Source organism: Salvelinus sp. IW2-2015, linkage group LG20 (assembly GCF_002910315.2).
Source record: "Salvelinus sp. IW2-2015 linkage group LG20, ASM291031v2, whole genome shotgun sequence".
Lineage (NCBI taxonomy): Eukaryota > Metazoa > Chordata > Actinopteri > Salmoniformes > Salmonidae > Salvelinus > Salvelinus sp. IW2-2015.
In genome coordinates, this window is record NC_036860.1 from 13,430,670 (window position 1) to 13,456,843 (window position 26,174).

The 26,174-nt window shown below is 42.5% G+C and overlaps 1 protein-coding gene and 1 pseudogene across 1 annotated transcript in view; both read left to right on the plus strand.

Annotated features, from left to right (window-relative positions):
• The window catches only part of LOC111981648 (serine/threonine-protein kinase BRSK1-like), an 18,222-nt pseudogene extending 16,814 nt beyond the window's left edge, over positions 1–1,408 (plus strand).
• Positions 1,409–6,270: 4,862 nt separating this feature from the next.
• The window catches only part of cpt1a2b (carnitine palmitoyltransferase 1A2b), a 52,366-nt gene continuing 32,462 nt past the window's right edge, over positions 6,271–26,174 (plus strand). Inside the window, 9 exon segments of the mRNA XM_070449713.1 lie at positions 6,271–6,427; positions 12,006–12,148; positions 15,300–15,439; positions 16,706–16,879; positions 17,800–17,899; positions 20,688–20,825; positions 20,973–21,050; positions 21,983–22,090; positions 25,104–25,300. Coding sequence (XP_070305814.1) covers positions 12,008–12,148; positions 15,300–15,439; positions 16,706–16,879; positions 17,800–17,899; positions 20,688–20,825; positions 20,973–21,050; positions 21,983–22,090; positions 25,104–25,300 — 1,076 coding nt within the window. The 5' untranslated portion in view covers positions 6,271–6,427; positions 12,006–12,007.

Consider the following 26,174-nt stretch of genomic DNA (forward strand, 5'->3'; position numbering starts at 1 on the left):
AGTTTGTCTTTTATTTTGTTCAAATAGCTGTATTGACGTCTTTGGAGCTACTTGGATGCAAAGATGCATTTGGACGCTTCACTCTGATTTTGATGCGGTCTTCCTCATCCTTATCTCAAATTCGACCATGTTTCTGTTCTCGTAACTTATCGTTACTGAGAATCCAGTGAAAGGACCCGACCCGTCCGTTTCCTTGACAGCCACTAAATTGACTTGACCCGTAATATTTCACTCTCACTGACCCAAAAAACGACGTTAGGTAAAATTAAAAGTGGATCGCGTCAACTGGGAAACACTGTTATAATTCGTGATATTATTTCTGAAATTCCACAAAGGTATTCATCTTATTGGTTGTAGACCGGATAACTTAAAAAAAAAAAATCTATTTATCCTTTAACCATTCAGAGCCTGCCTTTCCCCATATAAGTCTGCCTGATTATTTTACTAGCTCCATATTGTTGTTGACAGTTACATGATGTGTTGTACTTCAAATGTACAATTAGACATTTTTCTGATCTTGGCTTCTCTTCTGAAGCAAGTCTATGAGTGACACTGCATTTTCCTCTCGTCCGCTCTTTTCTTGGTGGCCAACTATCTCGTCGGGCCCGTTTCAGGTTGAAGCAGTGGTTTGTGACGATGATTGCTGGGTCAGGTGGTTCGGGAGATGTGACGGTGGTAGTGGTGATGGCGGTAGTGGTAGTCTGAGGGGTTTGTCTGTGTTGTTCTCTAATGTCATCCCTCTCTAACGGTTTGCCCTATCCTGTTCTGTTGATGTCTGTTTCCACAATGTTCCCTCAGGGCTGAGACTGTGTCCCGTTGGAGGAAAGGAGTCTGGTCTTGTCTTTGCCCGAGCCCTTCCTCTGAAGCACGCTCCCGCTGCCCCCTATCCCTGCGTCACCACGCTCACACTTCTCGCCCGCGGTCCCCGCCTCCTTCCGAACGTCGGGAGTTTTGCCGGGTCGGGGTGCCGGGCGGACGCGAGGTCAGCTGCCCATTCTTCTCATCTGGGGAGAAAAAGATAAAAAGACATGAGTTTGATGAAGACAGAGATATAAATTGTGTGTGTGTGCGTGTGTGTGTGTGTGTGTGTGTGTGTGTGTGTGTGTGTGTGTGTGTGTGTGTGTGTGTGTGTGTGTGTGTGTGTGTGTGTGTGTGTGTGTGGGTGTGTGTGTGTGTGGTGTGTGGTGTGTGTGTGTGTGGTGTGTGTGTGTGTGTGGTGTGTGGTGTGTGTGTGTGTGTGGTGTGTGTGTGTGTGTGGTCTCTGTCTTCATCAAACTCATGTCTTTTTATCTTTTTCTCCCCAGATGAGAAGAATGGGCAGCTGACCTCGCGTCCGCCCGGCACCCCGACCCGGCAAAACTCCCGACGTTCGGAAGGAGGCGGGGACCGGGGCGAGAAGTGTGAGCGTGGTTATCTCTGTCTTCATCAAACTCATGTCTTTTTATCTTTTTCTCCCCAGATGAGAAGAATGGGCAGCTGACCTCGCGTCCGCCCGGCACCCCGACCCGGCAAAACTCCCGACGTTCGGAAGGAGGCGGGGACCGGGGCGAGAAGTGTGAGCGTGGTGACGCAGGGATAGGGGGCAGCGGGAGCGTGCTTCAGAGGAAGGGCTCGGGCAAAGACAAGACCAGACTCCTTTCCTCCAACGGGACACAGTCTCAGCCCTGAGGGAACATTGTGGAAACAGACATCAACAGAACAGGATAGGGCAAACCGTTAGAGAGGGATGACATTAGAGAACAACACAGACAAACCCCCTCAGACTACCACTACCGCCATCACCACTACCACCGTCACATCTCCCGAACCACCTGACCCAGCAATCATCGTCACAAACCACTGCTTCAACCTGAAACGGGCCCGACGAGATAGTTGGCCACCAAGAAAAGAGCGGACGAGAGGAAAATGCAGTGTCACTCATAGACTTGCTTCAGAAGAGAAGCCAAGATCAGAAAAATGTCTAATTGTACATTTGAAGTACAACACATCATGTAACTGTCAACAACAATATGGAGCTAGTAAAATAATCAGGCAGACTTATATGGGGAAAGGCAGGCTCTGAATGGTTAAAGGATAAATAGATTTTTTTTTTAAAGTTATCCGGTCTACAACCAATAAGATGAATACCTTTGTGGAATTTCAGAAATAATATCACGAATTATAACAGTGTTTCCCAGTTGACGCGGATCCACTTTTAAGTTTTACCTAACGTCGTTTTTTGGGTCAGTGAGAGTGAAATATTACGGGTCAAGTCAATTTAGTGGCTGTCAAGGAAACGGACGGGTCGGGTCCTTTCACTGGATTCTCAGTAACGATAAGTTACGAGAACAGAAACATGGTCGAATTTGAGATAAGGATGAGGAAGACCGCATCAAAATCAGAGTGAAGCGTCCAAATGCATCTTTGCATCCAAGTAGCTCCAAAGACGTCAATACAGCTATTTGAACAAAATAAAAGACAAATATCTGTTTTCTCTATAACTCAGCAGGACAATTGTATGATTCCAGAAAATACAATTGAAACAAACTTATGAAAACCATCTTGCCTTGGAATGAGGATTAAGCAAACGGATATCTCTACGGATATCACACGAGCTGAAGAAAAAGAACAGACAAGGCACAGAAGAAAGTCTCAACGCCCCCACTACAACTGACATCTGGAACACGGAGAGATTTCAAACAGATAATGGAACGATATAATTGGAATCGTTCGAGTAATTCTAATACKACTAAGATCCGCTGAATGATGTGCTCAGATGAAGATGTTGTAGTTCAACATTGTAGTTCAGTTGTGTTCATTCCAAGAGGACTGAACCAAGCCCTCCACATCCATTATTGTCTTCTACAGAAAACAACCAACTCCCTTACGTTCCCAATATGGCCGACATGGGGCACTGAATGATGCGGCTTTTGAAAAGGCCCTAGACACCTAAACGGATTTGTTCTGTTAAGAGAGCAGAAAGAGAGAGGAGGTGGAAAAGCTCATTTCAAGAAACAAAAAGAGAGACTTTGTCTTAAGGATGACAGAGAGAAAGACATTGAAACTGCTGCACACTCATTCCCAGGACAGGAAAGAAACAGACCACACACAAAAATAATGAATTCCATTTCGTTTTTTGTTTCCTTTTTCCTTTTGTTAATGTGATTTGAGCGCAAATGAGTTGGATGTTTGCCGCCAACAAAATGGAGGATAGCGCTAACCAAGTGAATGTCAAAAACAAAAAACACTATTGTAAAAGTATTTTATTTTATTTATGTCATAGATWTATTTAATATTTATTGATGTRTTTATTTGTTGATTTATATATTGTAAAGTGGAAAGATAGTGGAAAGGGAAGATGCTGACAAGAACAGAGGGAAAAGTTCTGTTGGAATATTGGAACAGCATTGAAACTGACAAAAATGGCTGCTGCAGTTGAAACCAGATTGAACCCTCTTTTCCAGAGCAGGACAGAAAACAACCTCTTGTCCATTCGTTCCTCAATGTTTTAGAAACCAATGCTGCAAAAATCCTTCCAGATCCTTCTGATGTTGTGTCTTTATTGTTGATTTGTCTTTGTTTGGTATAATGAAGATCATTTCCAATTTTAAGCAACAACACAAAGCAAAAACAAAACACATTTTAAGAAATGAACCAAGGATAGATTTGATTCTTTGGGAATTTCTGGGATGGCAAAAAATAGGAAAATCTTCCATGAAGTAAATAAAAAATGATCTCATAGACACTTGAAAAAGCAGAGGAGAACAGGAAAGGGTGGGSATAGTAATCTCCAATTCCTTCTCTGTCATATTCTGATAGAATGTTGTTACTTAAGTGTACAAAGATATGGACACGCCACATAAAAACACTGACTGAGGGCCCAACCCCACGTGCAGAACACAAACAGTATTCACACACACACACGGACCCTTCAAAAACAGAAACCCTCCTGTTCTTTCAGAGAAAAAACAACAATTAAAAACTGGACCTTAACATTGGAACGCACTGTCCTAAAAGACACAAAACAAATAGTSGTTTCCCCCTACCATCCCTTCGCCCTTGGCCACTGCACTGCCCCCCACTTCCTTCATTACGACCCCCCTCATACCCCTTGCACAGAGCACCAAAAGAGAACGCAGGTTCCGTTCTAGTCCCTCCCTAGTCCCTCGTCGTCAGTCGACACCTTGTTGTTTCATNCTAGTCCCTCGTCGTCAGTCGACACCTTGTTGTTTCATGCCCCCGCCATTAAGCCCCTATTATCAGTCTCACTCTGCCTCACGTGATGGCTGTGGCCACGACACAGTAACTAAGACTCACCGCAGTACCACGTCCCCATCAGCCATCATCACACTTCATATCAGTCAAAGTCAACACACTGCTACCCATAGCACACAACTCCTCGTACAGCAAACAGGGCGATTCTGTAGCTAGGAGATGCAGAACAGTAGGTTATTGTAACTCTTTACTTAGCGTACTCTCTGTCTATTACGGCTGTACTGTATACTTCACTGGGGTGAAACGGACATTTACCATGAAATAGGAAAAGAGTGGGAGGCAGTCTTCCTCTATTTCCTTACCTGGGGCTCGTCTTGCTCCCCTTCCACACAGCAAAGAACATGATTATGGCTTGTTGACTTTTAGTAGCTCACCTCTCATTGTAGCTCACACCCTTCACTCAAGGCCTTTTGGCAGGAATCATGTACCCATTTTCCTAATATCGTGCCGACTCGAACCGTACTGTGCGGATATGTCTTGGATATTTTCCTTTCACATTGTCCTTTCCAGCATGGTGGATGTGTAACCATGCTAGCCGAGCTAGTCGCCAATGAAATGCTGCATGACACTACTGGAAAGCAATGTAGGGGATGATGACRGAATGTTTKTTTTTTTACTGCATTAATATAGGTGGCATATGAATCTAGCACCGTCCTGCACAGAATAGTAGTAGTAAGAGTTTGCATAGCCAGGAATGAGTTTGGGCGCCTTAAGATGATGCGTACGGAGGGAGGTACATGCCTGTTATATTTGCTCGACCTGTCCGTTTGTGTGTCCTGTCCKAGCCCTCATCCTACTCCCCGCCACATTCTAATGGTAGGTCAGAGGTCAGGGGTCATGTGAATGGGAGCGAGATGTGACACAAGACGACCCCACAGTCTTTCATTCTCCATTACCCTGTGCTAAAAACCGGGGAGGGATAGTGGGAGACAGCGTTACCCCTACCTTTTGTATAGGTGGGGTAGTCCTCTCCCTGGCTATTGCTGTTGCTCCACGTCTAAAAGAGTTTGGCTTCTATTGGTTTCAATTGGCGTTGTCGAGGCCAGAGGGCCTGGACGTTGCTGTTACTGGGAGCTTTGACGCCCCGCCTTGTCTCGCCTGAAAACAAAAACTAGGGGAAAAACTGTCTGGAGACACAACTAGAGCGAAACCCTTCTTAGACATTATGTGTAAATAACCGTTCAAAGTAAATGACGGGATGAGGGGGAGACGTTTGACCCCCATTGCGGGTGAATCTTACAAAACGAAAGGCCCCCTCTCTCTCCAACCACCTCAACCCCCTCCTTGCCCCCTTCCTACACCCTCATTATCTCTTTGTATCTCTTCTTGAACCCCCCCCCCCATCCTCTCAATCCAGATGAAAATACCTCAACCCCAGCCCATCCTTATATAATCACACCCCTCCCCATGTCTCTGTCCATTGTATACAGTATGAAACCATGTCTTGATTCTTTTTTCACACCGTACTCACAATATGATTATTGTTGTCATCATTATTGATCATTCCAAGATTGTAAAACTGTTATTCCCCCCCACTTCATACACAGTAGAACAAAACAATTCGTAAAAATTCTAAACAGAAATTTGGGGGGAAACAACATGATGAGGAGGATTAAATAAGAAATGTCTGTATTATATATAAAAAAATTWAAGTGCACTATTATGATTATTATTATTGCCTGTGATAAATAAAGAACAATAAACTACATCAGAAGTTAAGAAACTGTGCCTCAATTCCTACTCTTCTATTAATTAGGATTACTGACCATAAATTGTGCTCAACATCTGCATTTTCTTTAGCAAAAATAGTATTAAATGTTTTTTATATATATATATATTGCCAAATGTAGACTACACTGTGTAGCAACACGACAGATCCCGGGTCTGTTTTTTGGATGTGTAAATTGATTGACAATTTACTGTATTGACTCTATGGTAAATGCGCTCGGAAAGGGTGTTCACCGCGTCCCATGTGACAAAAAAAAAGAGGCGGGGTTGTGAGAGTGATGTCATCCATGTATGTGGCTCTCTGGCGCCGCTGTCCACCTACTCCAGTCTGTCTTCACTGGGAGTGAGAGGAGAGGTTGGATGTAACAAAAAAGAAGAAGAAATTCGGTGTTTTAATAACTCCTTTGGGGTGCTTTTACAGAAAGACATTTCAAGACTAATACAGGTATTTCTATTACATTATTGTCTACTCGTTGKGGTTTTCCTTGGGCGTGGTTTTCASTGCGCTGCTGCTAGTGTGTTGACTTTTGTGTGTAGCAAGCGATGGATGTGCGATATTGAATGAACCCACCATTCGTTCGAGGGATGCGGAACCAGGGTCGGGGAGTAACGGATTACATGTAAGGGATTACACAAAAAGGGTAAATCTAATCCGTTACCAGCAAAACTATTGTAATCGGATTACATATATTTTTGAAAAAGTAGATGATTACTTCGGCGATTACTTTTAATTTCAGAAAGGATGTTGCGAAAAATTATATTTGACACTTCTGTTTTCTCAATGACATTGAAATCAGCATTGAAAAAAAGGTTTACATTTGGGCCACTTGACCACAAGTCAGAGACCATTATGATGACACACCAAATGTGTTTGATGGATCGCTGGAAAAGAGTAGGCGCCGCTGCCCACCTGTGTAGGCCAAACTATCGGCATCCAAAGATTATCCAATTTGAAAAGACACTTGGAGGTAGCAGTCTACGGCGCATTTTTTAAATGTTAACCTTTATTTAACTAGGCAAGTCAGTTAAGAACAAATTCTAATTAACAATAACAATGACTGCCCCCTGTTCAGGGGCAGAACGACAGATTTTTACCTTGTCCGCTCGGGGATTCGATCCAGCAACGCTTTAACCACTAGGCTACCTGCCGTCCCAATGTGAATCACAATGCCTCTCATTTAGCTATTTGTGCCTTGCCCTTTAAACAGTTGCATATTATCAAGATATCAAAGTGTCACCAACAAAAAGGTAAACAATAGGCCTATAGCAAATAGCATTCATTTTTCACATGTAAATAGCACTTTTCAGTAGTGCATTCCATGAGCGCAGCATTTATTTTTCAACTTGAATCAATGAGCCATCAGTCCTCCATGACAACAAAATCGTAAACAACAGAGTAGGGCTGGCTAATAAGTCATTCGTTTTGAGGTTATTCTCAGGTAAAACAATTAGGCTAATCTGTATTTCCAAGTCCTCTTCTTGAAGATCAAGGAATGACTGGAATTCTGATAGACTTTGGTTTTTAATGTAAAGTTATAATTTAATCATATTAGTATATGTAGTAAAAAGCGGTGGGTTAGAAGAAGCCTACATAACCAACCTATAAAGTCAAACTTTAACATGGATTTATCCTTCAATAGATGTCGTTCAATTGGTAACATACATGTTTGTCTTCTTCTAATGCCTCTTAAGGGGAAAGTAATCTAAAAGTAACTGAATGTAATCAGATTACATTACTGAGTTTGAGTAATCCAAAAGTTACGTTACTGGTTACAACTTTTGGACATGTAACTGTAACGGATTACATTTAGAAAGTAACCTAMCCAACCCCGCGCGGAACATAACAGTTTCTGACGAATATACGATACAGTAATTAAAGAAAATATTTTATTCCAATGGAACAGTAGGCTACTTTGTCAGTGCATCATGAGTGTTGCATGCTTTTGGACCTCTAACAGCCAGGTGAAAGAATTATAGAGTCATTAGGTAAAAACATAACTTTTTTAATTGCTTTGTTATAGGCCTACTTTTMATTTGTCTACGTGGGCCTATAATATAGGCTACTTAAGTAAAAATACTTTAAAGTACTAAAGTATTTTTTTGTGTACCTGTACTTTAATTGACTATTCATATTTTTGAATACTTTTACTCTTACTCCTCTACATTCCTGAAGAAAATCATGTACTTTTTATTCCATACATTTTCCCTGACACCCAAAAGTACTCGTTACATGTTGAGTGCTTAGCAGGACAGGAAAACGGTCAAATTCACGCACTTAWCAAGAGAACATCCCTGATCATCTACTGCCTACTGCCTCTGATCTGGCGGACTCACTAAACACATGCTTTGTTTGTAAATTATGTCTGTGCTGGAGTGTGCCCCTGGCTATCTGTAAAARAAAATGCATATATATTTTATATTCATGCCATCTGATTTGCTTAATATAAGGAATTTGAATTGATTTATACGTTTGATAGGTTACTTAAGTATATTTTAACAATTACACTTACTTTTGATACTTAAGTATATTTAAAAMCAAATACTTTTAGACTTTTACTCAAGTAGAATTTTACTGGGTGACTTTTACATTTACTTGAGTCATTTTCTATTAAGGCATCTTTACTTTTACTCRAGTATGACAATTGGGTATTTTTTCCACCACTGTTTGCAACAAGTWGTTTTTTTGGCTAAAACATRTGATAATTCCCTAGTTTGTAGGAATGTTGCATACGATTAGACTATTGGCTACAAGTAGGCTAGGGCCTAAGTAGGCCTGTAGTTGTCCTGTAGAAACGTCATAACGTAGCTGAAATGTCTTTGCTGATAGGTCTACACACAGGCAGGAAGTGGATGGGCGACTGTTTAGCCCTAAATGGTCAAATAAATGTTTCGTGCACAATTCATGTCACTGCAATCAGATATAGGTGGAGAAAGTATACCTACCTTTTATATTCTGTATAATACAGATCTACACACACAGACAGTTAATTAGTTAATTGATTTCATTTATTATCAATTAACATGCAGTATAAACAACTGTATGTGGGCGCACCACATGTTCCCGCAGTTTTGGAGTCTGCGCATTGTGAATTCGTAACATTGYGTATTTGTACCATCGTGTTCACGTGCAAGTGAACTCCCAGAGCGAGTTCTTTCGTTGCTCACAATGATCACGCCAAACCTGCTTTACCACATAGTGTTTCATTTCCAAGACGCCCGTTTGCAGGTTACTGAGTGCAAAGGTTATTTGTCAACTTGAAACTTGTTTCACCACCTTGCGAGGAAAGTAGCCTACTTAATAGTTGTATTTCCATAGTTTCATTCAGTGCTGTTTACCATGTAAAGCTTTTAAGACCCCACCTAGAGAGCTATAGCTGGGGGGGGGGCTATACACACCGTATTGAACCAGTGTTCTCTGAAACTATTCCCAATGACTCTGCGAATGTAGATGAATAACTCAGTAACTCATCTGGATTGTTTGCACGCTGTAGAAGTCAATGTTTGAACCTGTTCAGGATTTGTGGATGCAGGGCAGGCATGTAGTCTTTCACTTGAGGAGCGGGAGGCATGGCAGCTGCCTTACCCTGAGCATGGAAGACTCTTACTCTGAACAACAATCCTCTCCTTCATTCTCACAATACCTCGATTGTTGTTATTCTCTGTATGTGTGTGTCACTTGCACATTCTTTGTGTATTTCTGACTGTGTGCACACCTCCACATTTGGTGTGTGTGTGTGTGTGCATGGATTCTTTGTAATTTACTGTCACCTAGTTTAAACCCACACTTTCAATCTCTTTCAATCTCTCTCAATCTCTCTCGCTCTTGCGTTTCTTACTTCCTCTCTCTCTTTCTCTCGATCTTCTTACTTCCTCTCTCTCTCTTTCTCTCGCTCTTCTTACTGTCTCTTTCTCTCTGGTTGTGAGAGAGTCAGATGGGAAGAGAAAGGGAGAGATGCAAGCCCCATCAGGGTGAAAGGAGAAATATGCATTGCTCATTCCAACACACACACACACACACACATATTCTCTCTCTCTCTCTATCTCTCTCTCTATCTCTCTCTCTATCTCTCTCTCTCTATATCTCTCTCTCTCTCTCTCTCGCAGTTTGAGCTACTCTCGCAAGTGACTTTGCAAGCTAGCTCAGTGCTGCCCTCTCTCATTGAGTAGCCCAAGTTGAAGGCCAACGGGGTACTGCAGGCTGCAAATGATCTTTATAGTTCCTTCTGTGTGCGGTTTTAAATGTGGGTGTATAGGTCAACCATCACATCCTGGGCCAATGTTGTGTGTGTCAGTGTGTACATGGCAGGTGTGTGTGTGTAGCTATTACAACTGGAATCGGTTCAGTCGCGTCGGTGTGATGTGAACCGTCACACAACAGTGGCAAGCTGTACCGGTGAACTTTACCCCTGGTGTGTGTGTGTGTGTGTGTGCCCCCACGCACCTGTGCATCTTTTTTTCACGGCACAGTTAGAGTATAGGCTACACTTATAGCTTTGACATTGGGAAATGATCCATTTCAACTATGTGAGGAATGACTGAGACTAGAACTGAACCGACAGGTAGTCAGTCATGTAGACCTAATCTACCCAGGCTCTTTATGTAGATCTGAAAGTATTGGATAATAGACTAATACTGAACAGTGGCACATTGCCGTTCACCAGAACTTGATTCAATCCGTGCGCACCTGATTGAACATGCCAATGTTTTTTCTTTCTCTTCTATAAAGGCTGTGACGATACCAGCGTCACAGTATTTTTTACACGGCAAAAATGTGAACACGAAGCAGACCAAACTCTTTGGTCCTTTAAAAACCTGCTGCCTGTAAAATAGTGTGCTATAGCTTGGAAAATAAATACATGTGACTCTGSATGACAACATAATGATGTTCGTTTCCAACATCAGGGCTGTTTTCCTCATGAAGTGACATCTGCTTCGTGTGTTGTTTCCTCACCACGATACTAACAAGTATCGTCCCCGGCCCTATATTGAATAGATGTTAATATTATGGTTGAAATGTCACAGACAGATCATCTCATCATCTGTGGATCTTTGTTGTCAGGGATTGTCAGCGGACTCAATGGACGGAGCCATTGATGACGTCGCCCCATTGTTTCCTATGTGAAGCCTCAGTGGCGCATTTGAACATCGGAAAGTGTCGTTTTAGCGYGTCGCCATCTTGCTTCATGGAGGAATTTTTGGGAAATGTTGCATGTGCAGTTTGAGCTACTCCAGGAAGTGACTTTGCGGGCTAGCTCGGTGTGGCCCCCTTTCATTGAGTGTCTCACGTTGAAGGCCGACAGGGTACTGCAGGCTGCAAATTAACATTATAACTTCTTCTGTGTGCGAATTTTTTTTTTTTATCAGTTCAAAGATTAACTTCTGGTGAAGTAGAAGCAAGTATTGGTACAATGATTGCGTTATGACATTTTTTTATATATATATATTTTTTAATAACCATGAATATTGACCACTATGACTGGCATACTCCCATTGACTATAATGGGGAATCCTGCTTTCTGAATACATTGTCTGCAGTACCTCGGTCGGGACTGAAACTTGAAGATGTAGACCAGGGCTCCCCTACCCTGTTCCTGGAGAGCTACCTTCCTGTAGGTTACCTTCCTGTAGGTTTTCTCTCCAACCCCAGTTGTAATTAAACTGATTCAGCTTATCCAGCAGCTAATTATTAGAATCAGGTGTGCTAAATTAGTGTTAGAGTGAAAACCTGGAGGACAGTAGATCTCCAGGAACAGGGTTGGAGTGAACCTAGAGGACAGTAGATCTCCAGGAACAGGGTTGGAGTGAAAACCTAGAGGACAGTAGATCTCCAGGAACAGGGTTGGAGTGAAAACCTAGAGGACAGTAGATCTCCAGGAACATGGTTGGAGAGCCCTGAGGTAGACCATCAGTACAATATTTTATGCAACTGTATGGTCCTGTTTCTATAGTGATGGTGCTGTAGTTATAACTGCATTTTCCTGTTTAATAGATGATTGTATGTGACTCTGGTCCTGTTTCCGTAGCGATGGCAGAGGCCCACCAGGCAGTGGCTTTCCAGTTCACCATCACCCCCGAGGGGATCGACCTGCGCCTTTCCTACCAGGCCCTGTTCCAGATCTACCTCTCTGGCCTGCGCTCCTGGAAGAAGAGGATCAGCCGCATGAGGGTAAAGAAGGACCAAGGGGGGTGAGGGTAGTTGGGGGTGTGTGTGTTTGTGTTTGATAACAAAATGGTGCAGAGACAACTTTGCAGTATTTTTTTAGTGTGTGATATTTCTTACATTATTTGCTCAGAACGTATCTTGCGTTATTACCTACAGCCACTTTACAACAGGAGTATAGCCTGCCTGGCTGGCATGAAAATGAACCACGGRAAAAGCCTCCATTTGCTATTTAAGTGCATAGATGACATGTATTTTCCCCCCTGTCCCTGTGCAGAAACAGGTGCATGATAATGGTTCACTCATTCAAGGGTTTTTCTTTATTGTTTACTATTTTCTACATTCTAGAATAATAGTGAAGACATCAAAAATATGAAATAACACACATGGAATCATGGAATAACCAAAAAAGTGTTGAACAAATCAAAATATATTTTCTATTTGAGATTCTTCACAATAGCCACACTCTTGGCATTCTCTCAACCAGCTTCATGAGGTAGTCACCTGGAATGCGTTTCAATTATCAGGTGTGCCTTGTTAAAAGTTCATTTGTGGAATTTCTTTCCTGAATGCATTTGAGCCAATCAGTTGTGTTGTGACAAGGTAGGGGTGGTATACAGAAGATAACCCTATTTGGTAAAAGACCAAGTCCATATTATGGCAAGAACAGCTCAAATAAGCAAAGAGAAACGACAGTCCATCATTACTTTAAGACATGAAAATCAGTCAATCCGGAAAATGTAAAGAGTGCAGTCGCAAAAACCATCAAGCGCTATGATGAAACTGGCTCTCATGAGGACCGCCACAGGAAAGGAAGACCCAGAGTTACCYCTGCTGCAGAGGATAAGTTCATTAGAGTTAACTGCACCTCTGATTGCAGCCCAAATAAATGCTTCACAGAGTTCAAGGAACAGATACATCTCAACATCAACTGTTCAGAGGAGACTACATGAATCAGGCCTTCATGGTCGAATTGCTGCAAAGAAACCACTACTAATGGACACCAATAAGAAGAAGAGACTTGCTTGGGCCAAGAAACGCGAGCAATGGACATTAGACCGGTGGAAATCTGTCCTTTGGTCTGATTAGTCCAAATTTTTTATCTTTTTTTTTGTCTTTGTGAGATGCAGAGTAAGTGAACGGATGATCTCCGCATGTGTGGTACCCACCGTGAAGCATGGAGGAGGTGTGATGGTGCTTTTCTCGTGACACTGTCTGATTTATTTAGAATTCAAGGCACACTTAACCAGCATGGCTACCACAACATTGCAGCGATACACTATCCCATCTGCTTTGAGCTTAGTGGCACTATCATTTGTTTTTCAACAGGACAATGACCCAACACACCTCCAGGCTGTGTAAGGGCTATTTGACCAAGAAGCAGAGTGCTGCATCAGATGACCTGGCCTCCACAATCCCCTAAGCTCAAGCAAATTGAGATGGTTTAGGATGAGTTTGACCGCAGATTGAAGGAAAAGCAGCCAACAAGTGCTCAGCATATGTGGTAACTCCTTCAAGACTGTTAGAAAAGCATTCCAGGTGAAGCTGGTTGAGAGAATGCCAAGAGTGTGCAAAGCTGTCAAGGCAAAGAGTGGTTACTTTGAAGAATTTAAAATATATTTTGATTTGTTTAACACTTTTTTTGGTTATTTTTTGCGTTATTTCATAGTTTTGATTTCTTCACTATTATTCTACAATGTAGAAAATAGTAAAAATAAAGAAAAACCCTTGAATGAGTAGGTGTGTCTATATACACTGATACTGTATATAGGACAACATGAGTGCGTGTGTGTCTATGTATGAGAGAATATATGCATGTGTGTGTTCATGTTCTGTGAAATGCAATATGTAGGTGCTACAGAGCCTGATGCAGAGGGAAACGAGCTGGACTTTGATGTATAGATATGTCAACAAATACCTTTTTGTTAGTACATTACTTACAGTATTTTGCTCTGCTCACTGTACAGCTGTGCAGATAAGTGTTTTTTGTGTGAACTTGTGTCGCATGGCTTTTTTTAATGCAATGTCACTTCCCTCAAGTTGTCTATGCTGTAGTGCTCAACTAGTTTAGTTAACTTTAATGTCCTCTGAGGCAATTCATTTTGCAGCAATCAGTACATACAGACAAAATCACATTTTAAAACTACCGATATCAAAGGATATTTACAAGCAAAGAAGGCTCAATAATGGCTAGGCCTTCATGGACGTTAAAAGTATTGAACTCGTGTTCAATCCGACACACYTCCCAACCGGGTTGCTATGGTGTCCCTGTGCATGCTCAGACATTGTCATGAGACGTTGACTTGAAGCGTAGCCACACCCGTTCTTCAAGTTTTTGTTTCAACTCCAACGTTGGAGTGTTTCCTTTTGTGTGCAACAGTTCCTCTTCAGACTCCTGCCTCGGGCATGTTTAAGAGTTTGAATTGGGTGATGTTGAGATGACATGTTCCTCTACACCAGTCCTTTACTTTTATATACAGTACCAGTCAAAAGTCTGGTCACAACTACTCATTCAAGGGTTTTTCTTTGTTTTTGCTATATTCTACATTGTAGAATAATAGTGAAGACATCAAAACTATAAAATAACACACATGGAATCATATAGTAACCAAAAAAAGTGATAAACAAATCAAAATATATTTGAGATTCTTTCAAGTAGCCACCCTTTGCCTTGATGACAGCTTTGCACACTCTTGGAATTCTCTCTTCACCTGGAATGCTTTTCCAACAGTCTTGAAGGATTTCCCACGTATGCTGAGCACTTGTTGGCTGCTTTTCCTTCACTCTGCAGTCCAACTCATCCCAAACCATCTTAATTGGGTTGAGGTCAGGTGATTGTAGAGGCCAGGTCATCTGATGCAGCTCGCAATGTAGAAAATAGTAAAAAATAATGAAAAACCCTTGAATGTGTGTACGTAGAGTATATTCATATGAATATACAGTATATCACCTTCACTTTCATCGTTATGCATATTTACTACTTTCTTTGCTATTCCTCAGGTAACCATATCCAATTCATCCTATATACTGACACTATGTTTTTCTACTGGTCTTTAAGTATCCTGTACACTGACCTCTGTATTTTCTACCAGTCCTACCGTTTCATATTCTATGTACAGTATATTCACACCGTGGTCTTCTTCTTCTGTGGTGACAGAACAGGGTGATCAAAGGGGTGTACCCCGCCAGCCCTTCCTCCTGGCTGTTTGTTGTCATAGCCATCCTGGCCACCATGTACATGCGCTCTGACCCCTCCATGGGCCTCATTGCCAAAATCCAGGAGCACCTGCCCGTCAGGTAACTAGCTATATTACTCACTACCTCTCCCTGTGAGGTAACTACATCATACACTGTCCTAGGGAGGAAGAGTAGAGCCACCCAGTTTATAATTAATGTTATACTACACATGACCTATGCCCTTATTAAAGCGACATCCTGGGCTTAGTTGGCTATAGTCATGGCTGACTCACTGGACCATTTATGTATACTCACATTCCTGCGCTCTCCTCCCATGATAACATTCATTGTGTGTGCGTGTGCGCGTGTGCGTGTGGATCATTTTCCCCCCTGTTCCTGCACATTTAATAATGGCCATTCTAAATCGAAACATATTTTACGTATTAGAAAAGACAAGATTCAATTGAGAATAGGGTGATAGGTGAAAATATGTTCACTTGAGAGAACAGCACATGCAGCCTGAGGCAAGGAACAGAGCGCAAGTTTCTTTTTTTGTTGCTACTTTCTCAAATCATCAATAGCCTATAGTCGCACCATGCAGCCCATACATTTTTTGATTTCTAAGACATTCTGAGGTTTGTATCATTCACAACTGAAGTTGCCAAATAACTCTAAATATAGTGTATAGGACCTGTTTCAAATGATCACTTTTACGCTCGAGATAGCCGCTTCACATGCACGCGCGCTCCGGAACGGGAAAAATATCCTTTCTATTTTATTCAGCTAAGTTAAATTCTATTCTTCTTACTATAAAATCATGTAATGTATAATAATGGCACGGGACTTATAAGCGTGTCTTGTCTGATTTAATGAACAAGCCTACAGCCTATGGCATGGAGCATAGCCAGATCACATACAGTACAGATCATATTCTGTTCTTCAGAAATACATTTTCTTCACATCATAATGTTTCTTTAGACCTGACTAAAATAAGTAATGGATTTACTGTGATGTTGTATATTCAATTCGTTAATTAGATCTAGGTGTTCGAGGCGCGCATCAGTGGCTTGTAATGGAGGCCTGGAGATGCTAAACGTGATTTATATTAATTAACAGTCAATCACCGTGAGACTGGCAGTCTCTTTCATGACAATAACCGGCTGACGTGGGTAGGACTTGTTCTTAAAATTCATGCCAGTACAGGGCTGTAATCTTCTACGTTTGACCAACAGAGGTCCTCATGTTAGTTGTTTTTCTTTTATTCAGTGATGTTTTCTTAGTCTCTTGCAGACCTGCAGCCGTACTGACAACCAGTCTACTACTATAATGTATTCATTGTTGGTATTCTCTCTCTCCTCTCGCCTCTCTCCTCTCCCCCACCAGTAGTCTTTCTCTGAGTGTCCAGGGCCAGACCATGCTGTCAGTGCTGGTGTTCAGTACCCTGCTGTGGCTGTCGCTCATCCTGACCCTGAGGTTCTGTCTCAAGCTGCTGCTCTCCTACCACCGCTGGATGTTCGAGCAGCACGGACACATCTCCACCACCACCAAAGTTTGGGTGGTATGCATGCTATGCCAGAGACGGTGGAAACCTTAATGAGGAAACCCTCTTTGTACTTCTCACTCTAGCACTGTTTTTGCGTTTTTCTGTAGTATATGGATGGATGGAATAATAGTGATATTGTAATCGCCGGTCATGGTATTGGTTGTGGCAATAGTACACGCAGTGGCCAAAGCATGAACAGGAGAGGCAGCTGCAGTTGTACCACAGATGGGAACAATGTGACAGATATTTCACAGGATGTATAAATGTGAAGCATCCTCTTGGCGTGTCCGCTCACCTGCCAAATACGGTGGTGAGTGGATTATATTAACAGTCAATCACCGTGAGACTGGCAGTCTCTTTCATGACAATAACCGGCTGACGTGGGTAGGTGCTTGTTCTTCAAATTCATGCCAGTACAGAGCTGTCATCTACGTTTGACCAACAGAGGTCCTCATGTTACTTGTTTTTCTTTTATCCAGTGATGTTTTCTTAGTCTCTTGCAGACCTGCAGCCGTACTGACATTCTGCACATTTTCTCATCGATGAAACAATTGATCTCAATACAGTTTTCTATCCCCAAAAGTAAAATCTCTTATGAACAGAGCGGACTAAGTTTTGTGGACTTTAACCTTTGCCAAAGTTTTTAAAAATCGCATTGTTTAGGAGTGCTAAGGCAAATTGAGTTATTGCACACGTGTACTTCACAGAGTAGGCGTTCCCTAACGGAAATAGGCAGACGAATGCTAGAAAACGGCAATAGGATCTCGCTACCTCCTTGCTTGTTCTGCCCACTATGACTAATTTGTTGCCATTGGAACCGACAGGCTGTGGTCTATCTTGGTTTAGTTATAAAAAATCTTTGGTTGTACTGTGGTTGTAGTTTTAGTAGATTCATTGATGTTCTTTCTCCCACTCTTCCACCCCCCCCCCCCCACACCCCCGTGCGTCTGCTGTCTGGCAGGAAGCCTCTCCTGTACAGCTATCAGACCTCTCTTCCTTGCCTGCCAGTCCCGCCCATCAAAGACACACTGGAGAGGGTGAGTGTGCACAGATCCAGGATTCGCTTCCCCCAAACGCATAACCAACCTAAGAGTGCCCAGTGTTCACCCTAGTGGCGGAGATATAGTGGCTTCAGAAAGTATTCACACCCCTTGAATTTTTCCAAATGTTGTTGTGTTACAGCCTGAATTGAAAATGTATTACATTTAGATTTTGTGTCACTGATCTACACACAATACCCAATAGTGTCAAACGGGATTAAAAAAAAAAAGAATTAAAAATGAAAAGCTGAAATGTCTTGAGTCAATAACTATTAAACCAATCAAATGTATCAGTCAAATGTATTTATAAAGCCCATTTTACATCAGCCGATGTCACAAAGTGCCATACAGAAACCCAGCCTAAAACCCCAAACAACAAGCAATGCAGATGTAGAAGCACGGTGGCTAGGAAAAACTCCCTAGAAAGGCAGGAACCTAGGAAGAAACCTAGAGTTGGAACCAGGCTCTGAGGGGTGGCCAGTCCTCTTCTGGCTGTCCGGGATGAGATTATAACAGTACACGGCCAAGATGTTCAAACATTCATAGATGACCAGCAGGGTCAAATAATAATAATAATAATAATCACTGTGGTTGTAGAGAGTGCAACAGGTCAGCACCTCATGAGAAAATGTCAGCTGGCTTTTGTCGTGGTCATTTCCTGTATTACTAAATGAGGAGAGTTTACAAACCACACACCAGTCAGAGTTATACTTAAACTTTATCTTTAATTATATGAGTTTCACCATAGCCCTTTGACTCTCAGATCAATTCAGTGTCTATAAATGAATTCCGAGAGTGCTTATAAAAGAATACTAGTATCTTTTATAGCTAAGATACACCCCTCTCAACTCATATGACGAACTACAGGTCTCAGGAACTTCACAAAGGGCCTTTTACTTGAAAGAGGATTATCCCATAGCCAGATAGCATTAGCTATAAATTATCGTTCAGTTTGGTCTCTTAGACGAGGTTCTACTTCTCGTTCTTGGTACTTCATAGTACCAAAACATTACCTCATCCAATGGCTTATATCAATTGTCAACTCTAGATACTCCCATCTCAAATACACCCCCTCTTCTCCCCACTCCTGGACAAGCTCACTGAGGGGAGTGACTTGTGCACAGACATTGTGGAGCCAAGAGATAATTGGTTCCCCCTTAATCATCCCTTCACATGGTTTAACAGATACATTCACATATGAAGACAATGTTCCATTCTGACCTCTTCCTTTCTAATATTCTGCATATTACCAGACATGTAAAAGACAAGCCTGACCTCTCCCCTCTCTGGACCCCAAGTGACTGAGCCCTAGCTGAGAAGGGAAAAGTGCAACTGTCAACAGTATAGTCCAAAGGGAGACATTCTAATGACAAGTTTTTCACATAAGCATATTATGTATATAAAACATCTTATTTATCTATGTTACCCAACTAATTCTGATTCATCCCCAACACTTTTCATAGCTGAGCATTCAGAGTTAGAGACAGCAGGTGCGGTAGAGAGAGGCTAGCACTGGAGTAATATGATCAAACCCCTTTGTTATGGCAAGCCTAAATAAGTACAGGAGTAAAAATGTGCTTAACAAGTCACATAATAAGTTGCATGGACTCATTGTGTGTACAATAATAGTGGTTAACAGGATTTTTGAATGACTACCCTATCTCTGTACCACACACAATTATCTGTAAGGTCCCTTAGTCGAGAAGTGACTTGCCTAGTTAAATTAAGGTTAAATAAAATGTTTTATTAAATTAGTCGAAGTGAATTTCAAGCACAGATTCAACCACAAAGACCACAGAGGATTTCCAATGCCTCGCAAAGAAGGGCACTTATTGGTAGATGGGTGAAAAGGGAAAAAAGGCAGACATTGAATATCCCTTTGAACATGTTGAAGTTATCAATTACACTTTGGATGGTGTATCAATATACCCAGTCACTACAAAGATACAGGAGTCCTTCCTAACTCCGTTTCCACTAAAGTAAAACTGCAAAAAATGTGTCAAAGAAATGTACTTTTTATCGAATACAAAGCATTATGTTTGGGGCAAATCCAACACAACACATGCACCGCCATTTCTCGCGTAATTCATTTTACAGACACAAAAAGATGTCGCCGTGTCGAACGAACAAATTGTATCAGCGTTTATACAATTTTTGGGAAACTTCCTGTTTCTATCACAGCTGTCGGGATTTAGTTTTATACGGTATGACTTTACTCACATAAAAAATGTGGATGGATAGTGGTTACTGGGAGACATATTCACCTTTTCAGCAGGAAAATAACCTAAAACACAAGGCCAAATATACACTGGAGTTGCTTACCAAGACGACATTGAATGTTCCTGAATGGCATAGTTACAGTTTTGACTTAAATCTGCTTGAAAATGGCTGTCTAGCGATGATTAACAACCAACCTGACAGAGTTTGAAGAATTGAAATGGCTGGTTGTCACCTGAAAACTGACAACGATTGAACATCCATTTTATCTTGGTCATTTTAAATAGAATGGACTGAATCAGAGTGGAAAGGGTGCAACATTCATACCTGGGGTGTATTCACTAGAAATCAAACGGAGGCAAACAGAATGAAACCGGGAGGGACCTAGCTGAATTTTTCCAATAGAAACTCTTGTTTTTGTTGCAAAAAAATTGAAGCTCGGAGTAAACGGTTTCCGTTGCAGAATGTTTCGCTAAGGTGCTATACGTTCTGCTATGGCGTACAACTAATGAAGACACCACAGTACACTGTTTTGATCCGAGGTGTGTGGCGGGTCTCTCTCACTTAGTACCTGGAGTCAGTGCGTCCGTTGCTGAGTGGTCCGGGGTTCCAGCGGATGACTGTGTTGGCGGCTCAGTTTGAGAACAGTCTGGGGAACCGGCTGCAGCGCTATCTCAAACTCAAAGCTCTGTGGGCTACCAACTATGTGAGTAGACTCACTGCTGCACACACTGTTTGTTCACTCCCACAAACACATACACAGTTCGCTCACTCACTTAGGCTCATAGCTGTTGAAGTGTGATGATTTCACTTCTAATCTCTCTCTCTCTCCGTCTCTCTGTCTGTCTGTCAGGTGAGTGACTGGTGGGAGGAGTACATCTACCTGAGAGGACGAGGCCCCATCATGGTCAACAGCAACTACTATGGCATGGTACTGCTCTTCCCACGATACACTATAGATATACACTGGGTATACAACACATTAAGAACACCTGCTCTTTCCGTGACATAGACAGACCAGGTGAATCCAGGTGAAAGCATTATCCATCCATTATCCATGATTGATGTCACTTGTTAAATCCACTGCAGTATGTGTAGATGAAGGGCAGGATACAGGTTAAAGAAGGATTTTTAGGGCATCTCGAGTGGCACAGAGGTCTAAGGCACTGCACGGCAGTGCTTGAGGCGTCACTACAGACCCAGCGACCGGGAGACCCATGAGGTGGCGCACAATTGGCCCAGCGTCGTCCGGGTTAGGGGAGGGTTTGGCTGGCCGGGATGTCCTTGTTCCATCGCGCTCTAGCGACCCCTTGTGGCGGGCCGGGCGCATGCACGCTGACTTTGGTGGTCAGTTGTATGGTGTTTCCACCGACACGTTGGTGCGGCTGGCTTCTGAGCGAGCAGTGTGTCAAGAAGCAGTGCGGCATACTGTCTATGTGATACACTCTTTCTCTCTCCCACAACATATACCACCCTCCTTCCCTCCTTCATGCCTTCAGTTCTCAGACCTTCACTGCCTTTCTCCTTCCAACCGTCCAAAACCCTAGAGCGCTCTCTCCCTCACCTGCCCCCTCTCTATTTGCTTATTGTGACATTCCAGAGACAGGGCTGGGGCAGGAATTCCTCGACTTCCAGAAATGCTGGGAATGTTGCCCCCAGAAACTTGCTGTAGTGCCACATGTCCTTACCTTTGTCTGTTTCCCTCCCTCTGACTCTCCCTCCCGCTGACTCTCCCTCCCGCTGACTCTCCCTCCCGCTGACTCTCCCTCCCGCTGACTCTTGTCTGTCTCTGGCTCACACTCCCTTTTCTATTTTATTTTTGTCTCGCTCTCACCTCCATCTCTGACCCCTCTTCTCCACTAGGACTTTCTGTATGTGACTCCCACGCCCATCCAGGCAGCGAGGGCCGGCAACACCATCACTGCTCTGCTGCTCTACCGACGCAAGGTCAACAGTGAGCAGCTAACGCCTGTGAGTCCTGCTACCAGTACTAGTACACACATACAGTGGGTATAGAAAGTCACCACCCCCTTTCAAAATGTTCACCTTTTGTTGCCTTACAGCCTGAAATGAAAACACATAAAATGTGACTTTTTACAGCTTTATTTAACCCACGATGTCCAATGGGGAATAAAATAAATAAAAATTCTGAAAATTAATTAAAAGTAAAACAATAAATAAAACAATAAACAATAAATAAATAAAAAATACCCTATTTGGATAAGTGAACACCCCCACCTCCCCCCATTAGAATTGCAAACTTTCTGAGGTTTAACCAACCAACTTCCGGATCACGAATCAAGCTAATTGGCCTACATCTGTGATCAATTGTAGTGACTTTGATTAGTTCAGAATAAAACCAGTTGTTCATAGAGGACTCCACTATTTAGTAGTGCAACTGGGCAGAAAAGGTACTTTCAAAAGATCTATTAGATAAAGTTGTGGAAAGTCAGGTGATGGATATAAAAAGATTTCAAAGGCTTTGTCTATCCCTCGGAGCACAGTTAACACCATTATTAAGAAGTGGAAGGCGTATGGCACAACTCAGACCCTGCATAGATCAGGCCGTCCCTCCAAACTGGATGACCGGGCAAGGAGGAGACTGATCAGAGAGGCTACCAAGAAGCCAATGGCTACTTTGAAGGCACTTCAGGCCTTTATGGCAAAGACTGTGCATGTGACCAATGTGTGCATGTGACCAAAATATCACAAGCGCTCCACAAATCTGGCCTCTGTGGGAGGGTGGCAAGAAAAAAACCACTCCTCTAAAAATGCCACATCAAGTCTCGTTTGAGCTTTGCCAAAAAGAGCATTGTAGATTCCGAGGCCAAGTGGCAAAAGGTGCTGTGGTCAGATGAGACCAAAATTGAACTTTTTGGCCTGAACGCAAAACGATATATATGTCTGCCGAAAACCCAATACATATTTCCACCCAAAGAACACCACGCCTACGGTAAAGAACACCACGCCTACGGTAAAGAACACCACGCCTACGGTAAAGAACACCACGCCTACAGTAAAGCACGGCAGTGGCAGCATCCTGTTGTGGGGGTGTTTCTCTTCAGCAGGGACAGGAGCACTTGTCAGGATAATTCAACATGATAATGACACAAAGCACATCACCAAAGCAACCGTACAGTGGCTGAAGGACAAGAAGGTAAATGTCCTTGAGTGGCCTAGTCAGAGCCCGACCTAAATCCCATTGAATCTGTGGAATGACTTGCAGTCAATGAGCGGTCACCATGCAATTTGACTGAGCTTGAACAATTCTGCAAGGAAAGATGGGGAAAAATTGCACAGTCCAGGTGTGCAAAGTTAGTAGAGACGTATTCAACGAGACCCATGGCTGTAATTCAAGCAAAAGGTGGTTCCACCAAGTATTAACTCAGGGGAGGGTGTTCACTTATCCAAATTGGATATTTTACTGTTTTACTTTTAATACATTTTCAGAGTAAAAAAAAAAAAAAGTATAATTCACAGCCGGAAAAAGTCTGATTTTATGTGTTTTCATTTCAGGCTGTAAGGGCAACAAAAGGTGAACATTTTGAAAGAGGGTGGTGACTTTCTATACCCCCTGTACACTGTACTAGACCACCACCAGTGAAGAGCTATACCCTTTTTCTAACTACTAAGCCGAGCTGTACTGAGCTGACCTGGTTATGCCCGTTATTATTCAGTGAAAATGTATCAAGTTAACGATCCAAGGAACCTGTTGGTATAGTAGTGAGACTCGCCTAACTGTCTCTATTGGACTGCTGTTGCTGCAGACATAGTTTATATGAATGGAACTGAAGTCATTATGTGGCTGGTCAAACCTGATTCTGTCTAACTGTCGTTTTACAGCACTGTGTCAGTTTGTAGATGTGGGTGGGTGTTGTCAGAGAGGAGGAGAAACCCAACTCGACGCAACATCTGTCTCCCTCCAGCAGATGGCGCCTTTTGTCATTGTTTCGCCCACCAAGCAAGGGATTTTTGTATGGAGGTCAATGAGAGCGTGTCGAATTTGGTCAACGAACAAATGTATGGCATATTTGCTACTTGAGGTTTATTAAAACGAATAGAAGTTTTGTGACGCTTAAGTTGTGACGAGTGTATTGATATAAGTAGGACACGTGACATCCCGGCAACTTTGAGAAAAAAAACACTTTATATCAGACTTGTCTCGATGGCTATGCATATTCATGGTGTGAGGCTAGTAGCATAACATCTCTCTCCGTTGAATACATGCGGTTGACGTCAACAACCCTCATTGAATATTCAAAAAAGGATTGCAATAATGAGATGTATCCACCAATCAAAAGAAAGGATAGGTGAAAGCTAGAAAGCCCAGCGTGCAGCTTTGTGGAAAACGACTCCCATTGTTAGGGTGGAGAGACATGCATCTTGTTAGTATATCCATAATCTTTGGTGTTGTTGACATCGGTGACAGGAATGCTACAGTATTTTACCAAACTGGAGCACTGAGTTATGAGTCAGATAATAATAACAACACATATATACATTAATAATAGATGATAATAATTATTATTATAATTAATCTCTATAGTTAGTACTTTAAAATGTCAAATAAATTAATGAATAATAGCCAGCCAACTTTGTTAAACACCCTTTTCTTTTAGTTGCTCATTGTCCTCCTTTTCTCAATTCCTACTTTATGAAGGATACTGAAATTGAACATGGGTTGTTTTGGTATATTTACTCATATTAGCTGGCTATTTCATCGAAGTAGCTGTGTGAAAGTGTCATTTGAAGGACCGTTAATCGAGTTCTCGTTTTTTTCTGCTGATGTGGTCTTTTTTTTTAAGGAACTGTGCATCTGACTGTCGTCAATGAATATTTCACTTCCTCTCTCTTTCTCTCTCATTCTTAAATTCATATTGTCATGGATGAAATGAATTTGCATTTGAGGTTAAACAATGCGAAGATACTGTAACTACAGAACAGTTTTTTTCTCTCTCTCTCTCTCACTCACTCACTCTCTCAGAGTCGTGTTCCAGGTACAGTCATCCCTCTGTGTGCAGCTCAGTGTGAGAGAATGTTCAACACTACTCGCACTCCAGGAGAGGAGACTGGTAATACACACACACACACACACACACACACACACACACACACACACACACACACACACACACACACACACACACACAAAAAAGTCAGTTTTGGAATCTTTATTTGTTAGCATTGACCATAAAGGAAATTAGGCAACAGTACGACCAACTTGCCCTCCAAATACACCTCTGCCGTTTTCAATCAGGATCTCAGATATCACTGCCTCATTGCCTGCATCCACTATGGGTCCGCGGTCAAACGACCACCCCTCATCACTGTCAAACGCTCCCTAAAACACTTCTGCGAGCAGGCCTTTCTAATCAACCTAGCCGGGGTATCCTGGAAGGATTTGACCTCATCCTGTCAGTCGAGGATGCCTGATCGTTCTTTAAAAGTAATTTTCTCATCTTAAATAAGCATGCCCCTTTCAAAAAATGTAGAACTAAGATCAGATAGAGCCCTTGGTTCACCCCAGACTTGACTGCCTTTGACCAGCACAAAAACATCCTGTGGCGGACTGCAATAGCATCAAATAGTCCCCGCGATATGCAACTGTTCAGGGAAGTCAGGAACCAATACACTCAGTCAGTCAGGAAAGCAAAGGCTAGCTTTTTCAAACAGAAATTTGCATCCTGTAGCTACAAAACGTTTTGGGACACTGTAAAGTCCATGAAGAACAAGAGCACCTCCTCCCAGCTGCCCACTACACTGAGGCTAGGTAACACGGTCACCACCGATAAATCCATAATAATCGAAAATTTCAATAAGCATTTCTCTACGGCTGGCCATGCTTTCCTCCTGGCTACCCCAACCCCGGCCAACAGCTCTGCACACCCCACAGCTACTTGCCCGAGCCTCCCCAGCTTCTCCTTCACCCAAATCCAGATAGCAGATGTTCTGAGAGAGCTGCAAAACCTGGACCCGTACAAATCAGCTCGGCTAGACAATCTGGACCCTCTCTTTCTAAAATTATCCGCCGCCATTGTTGGAACCCCGATTACCA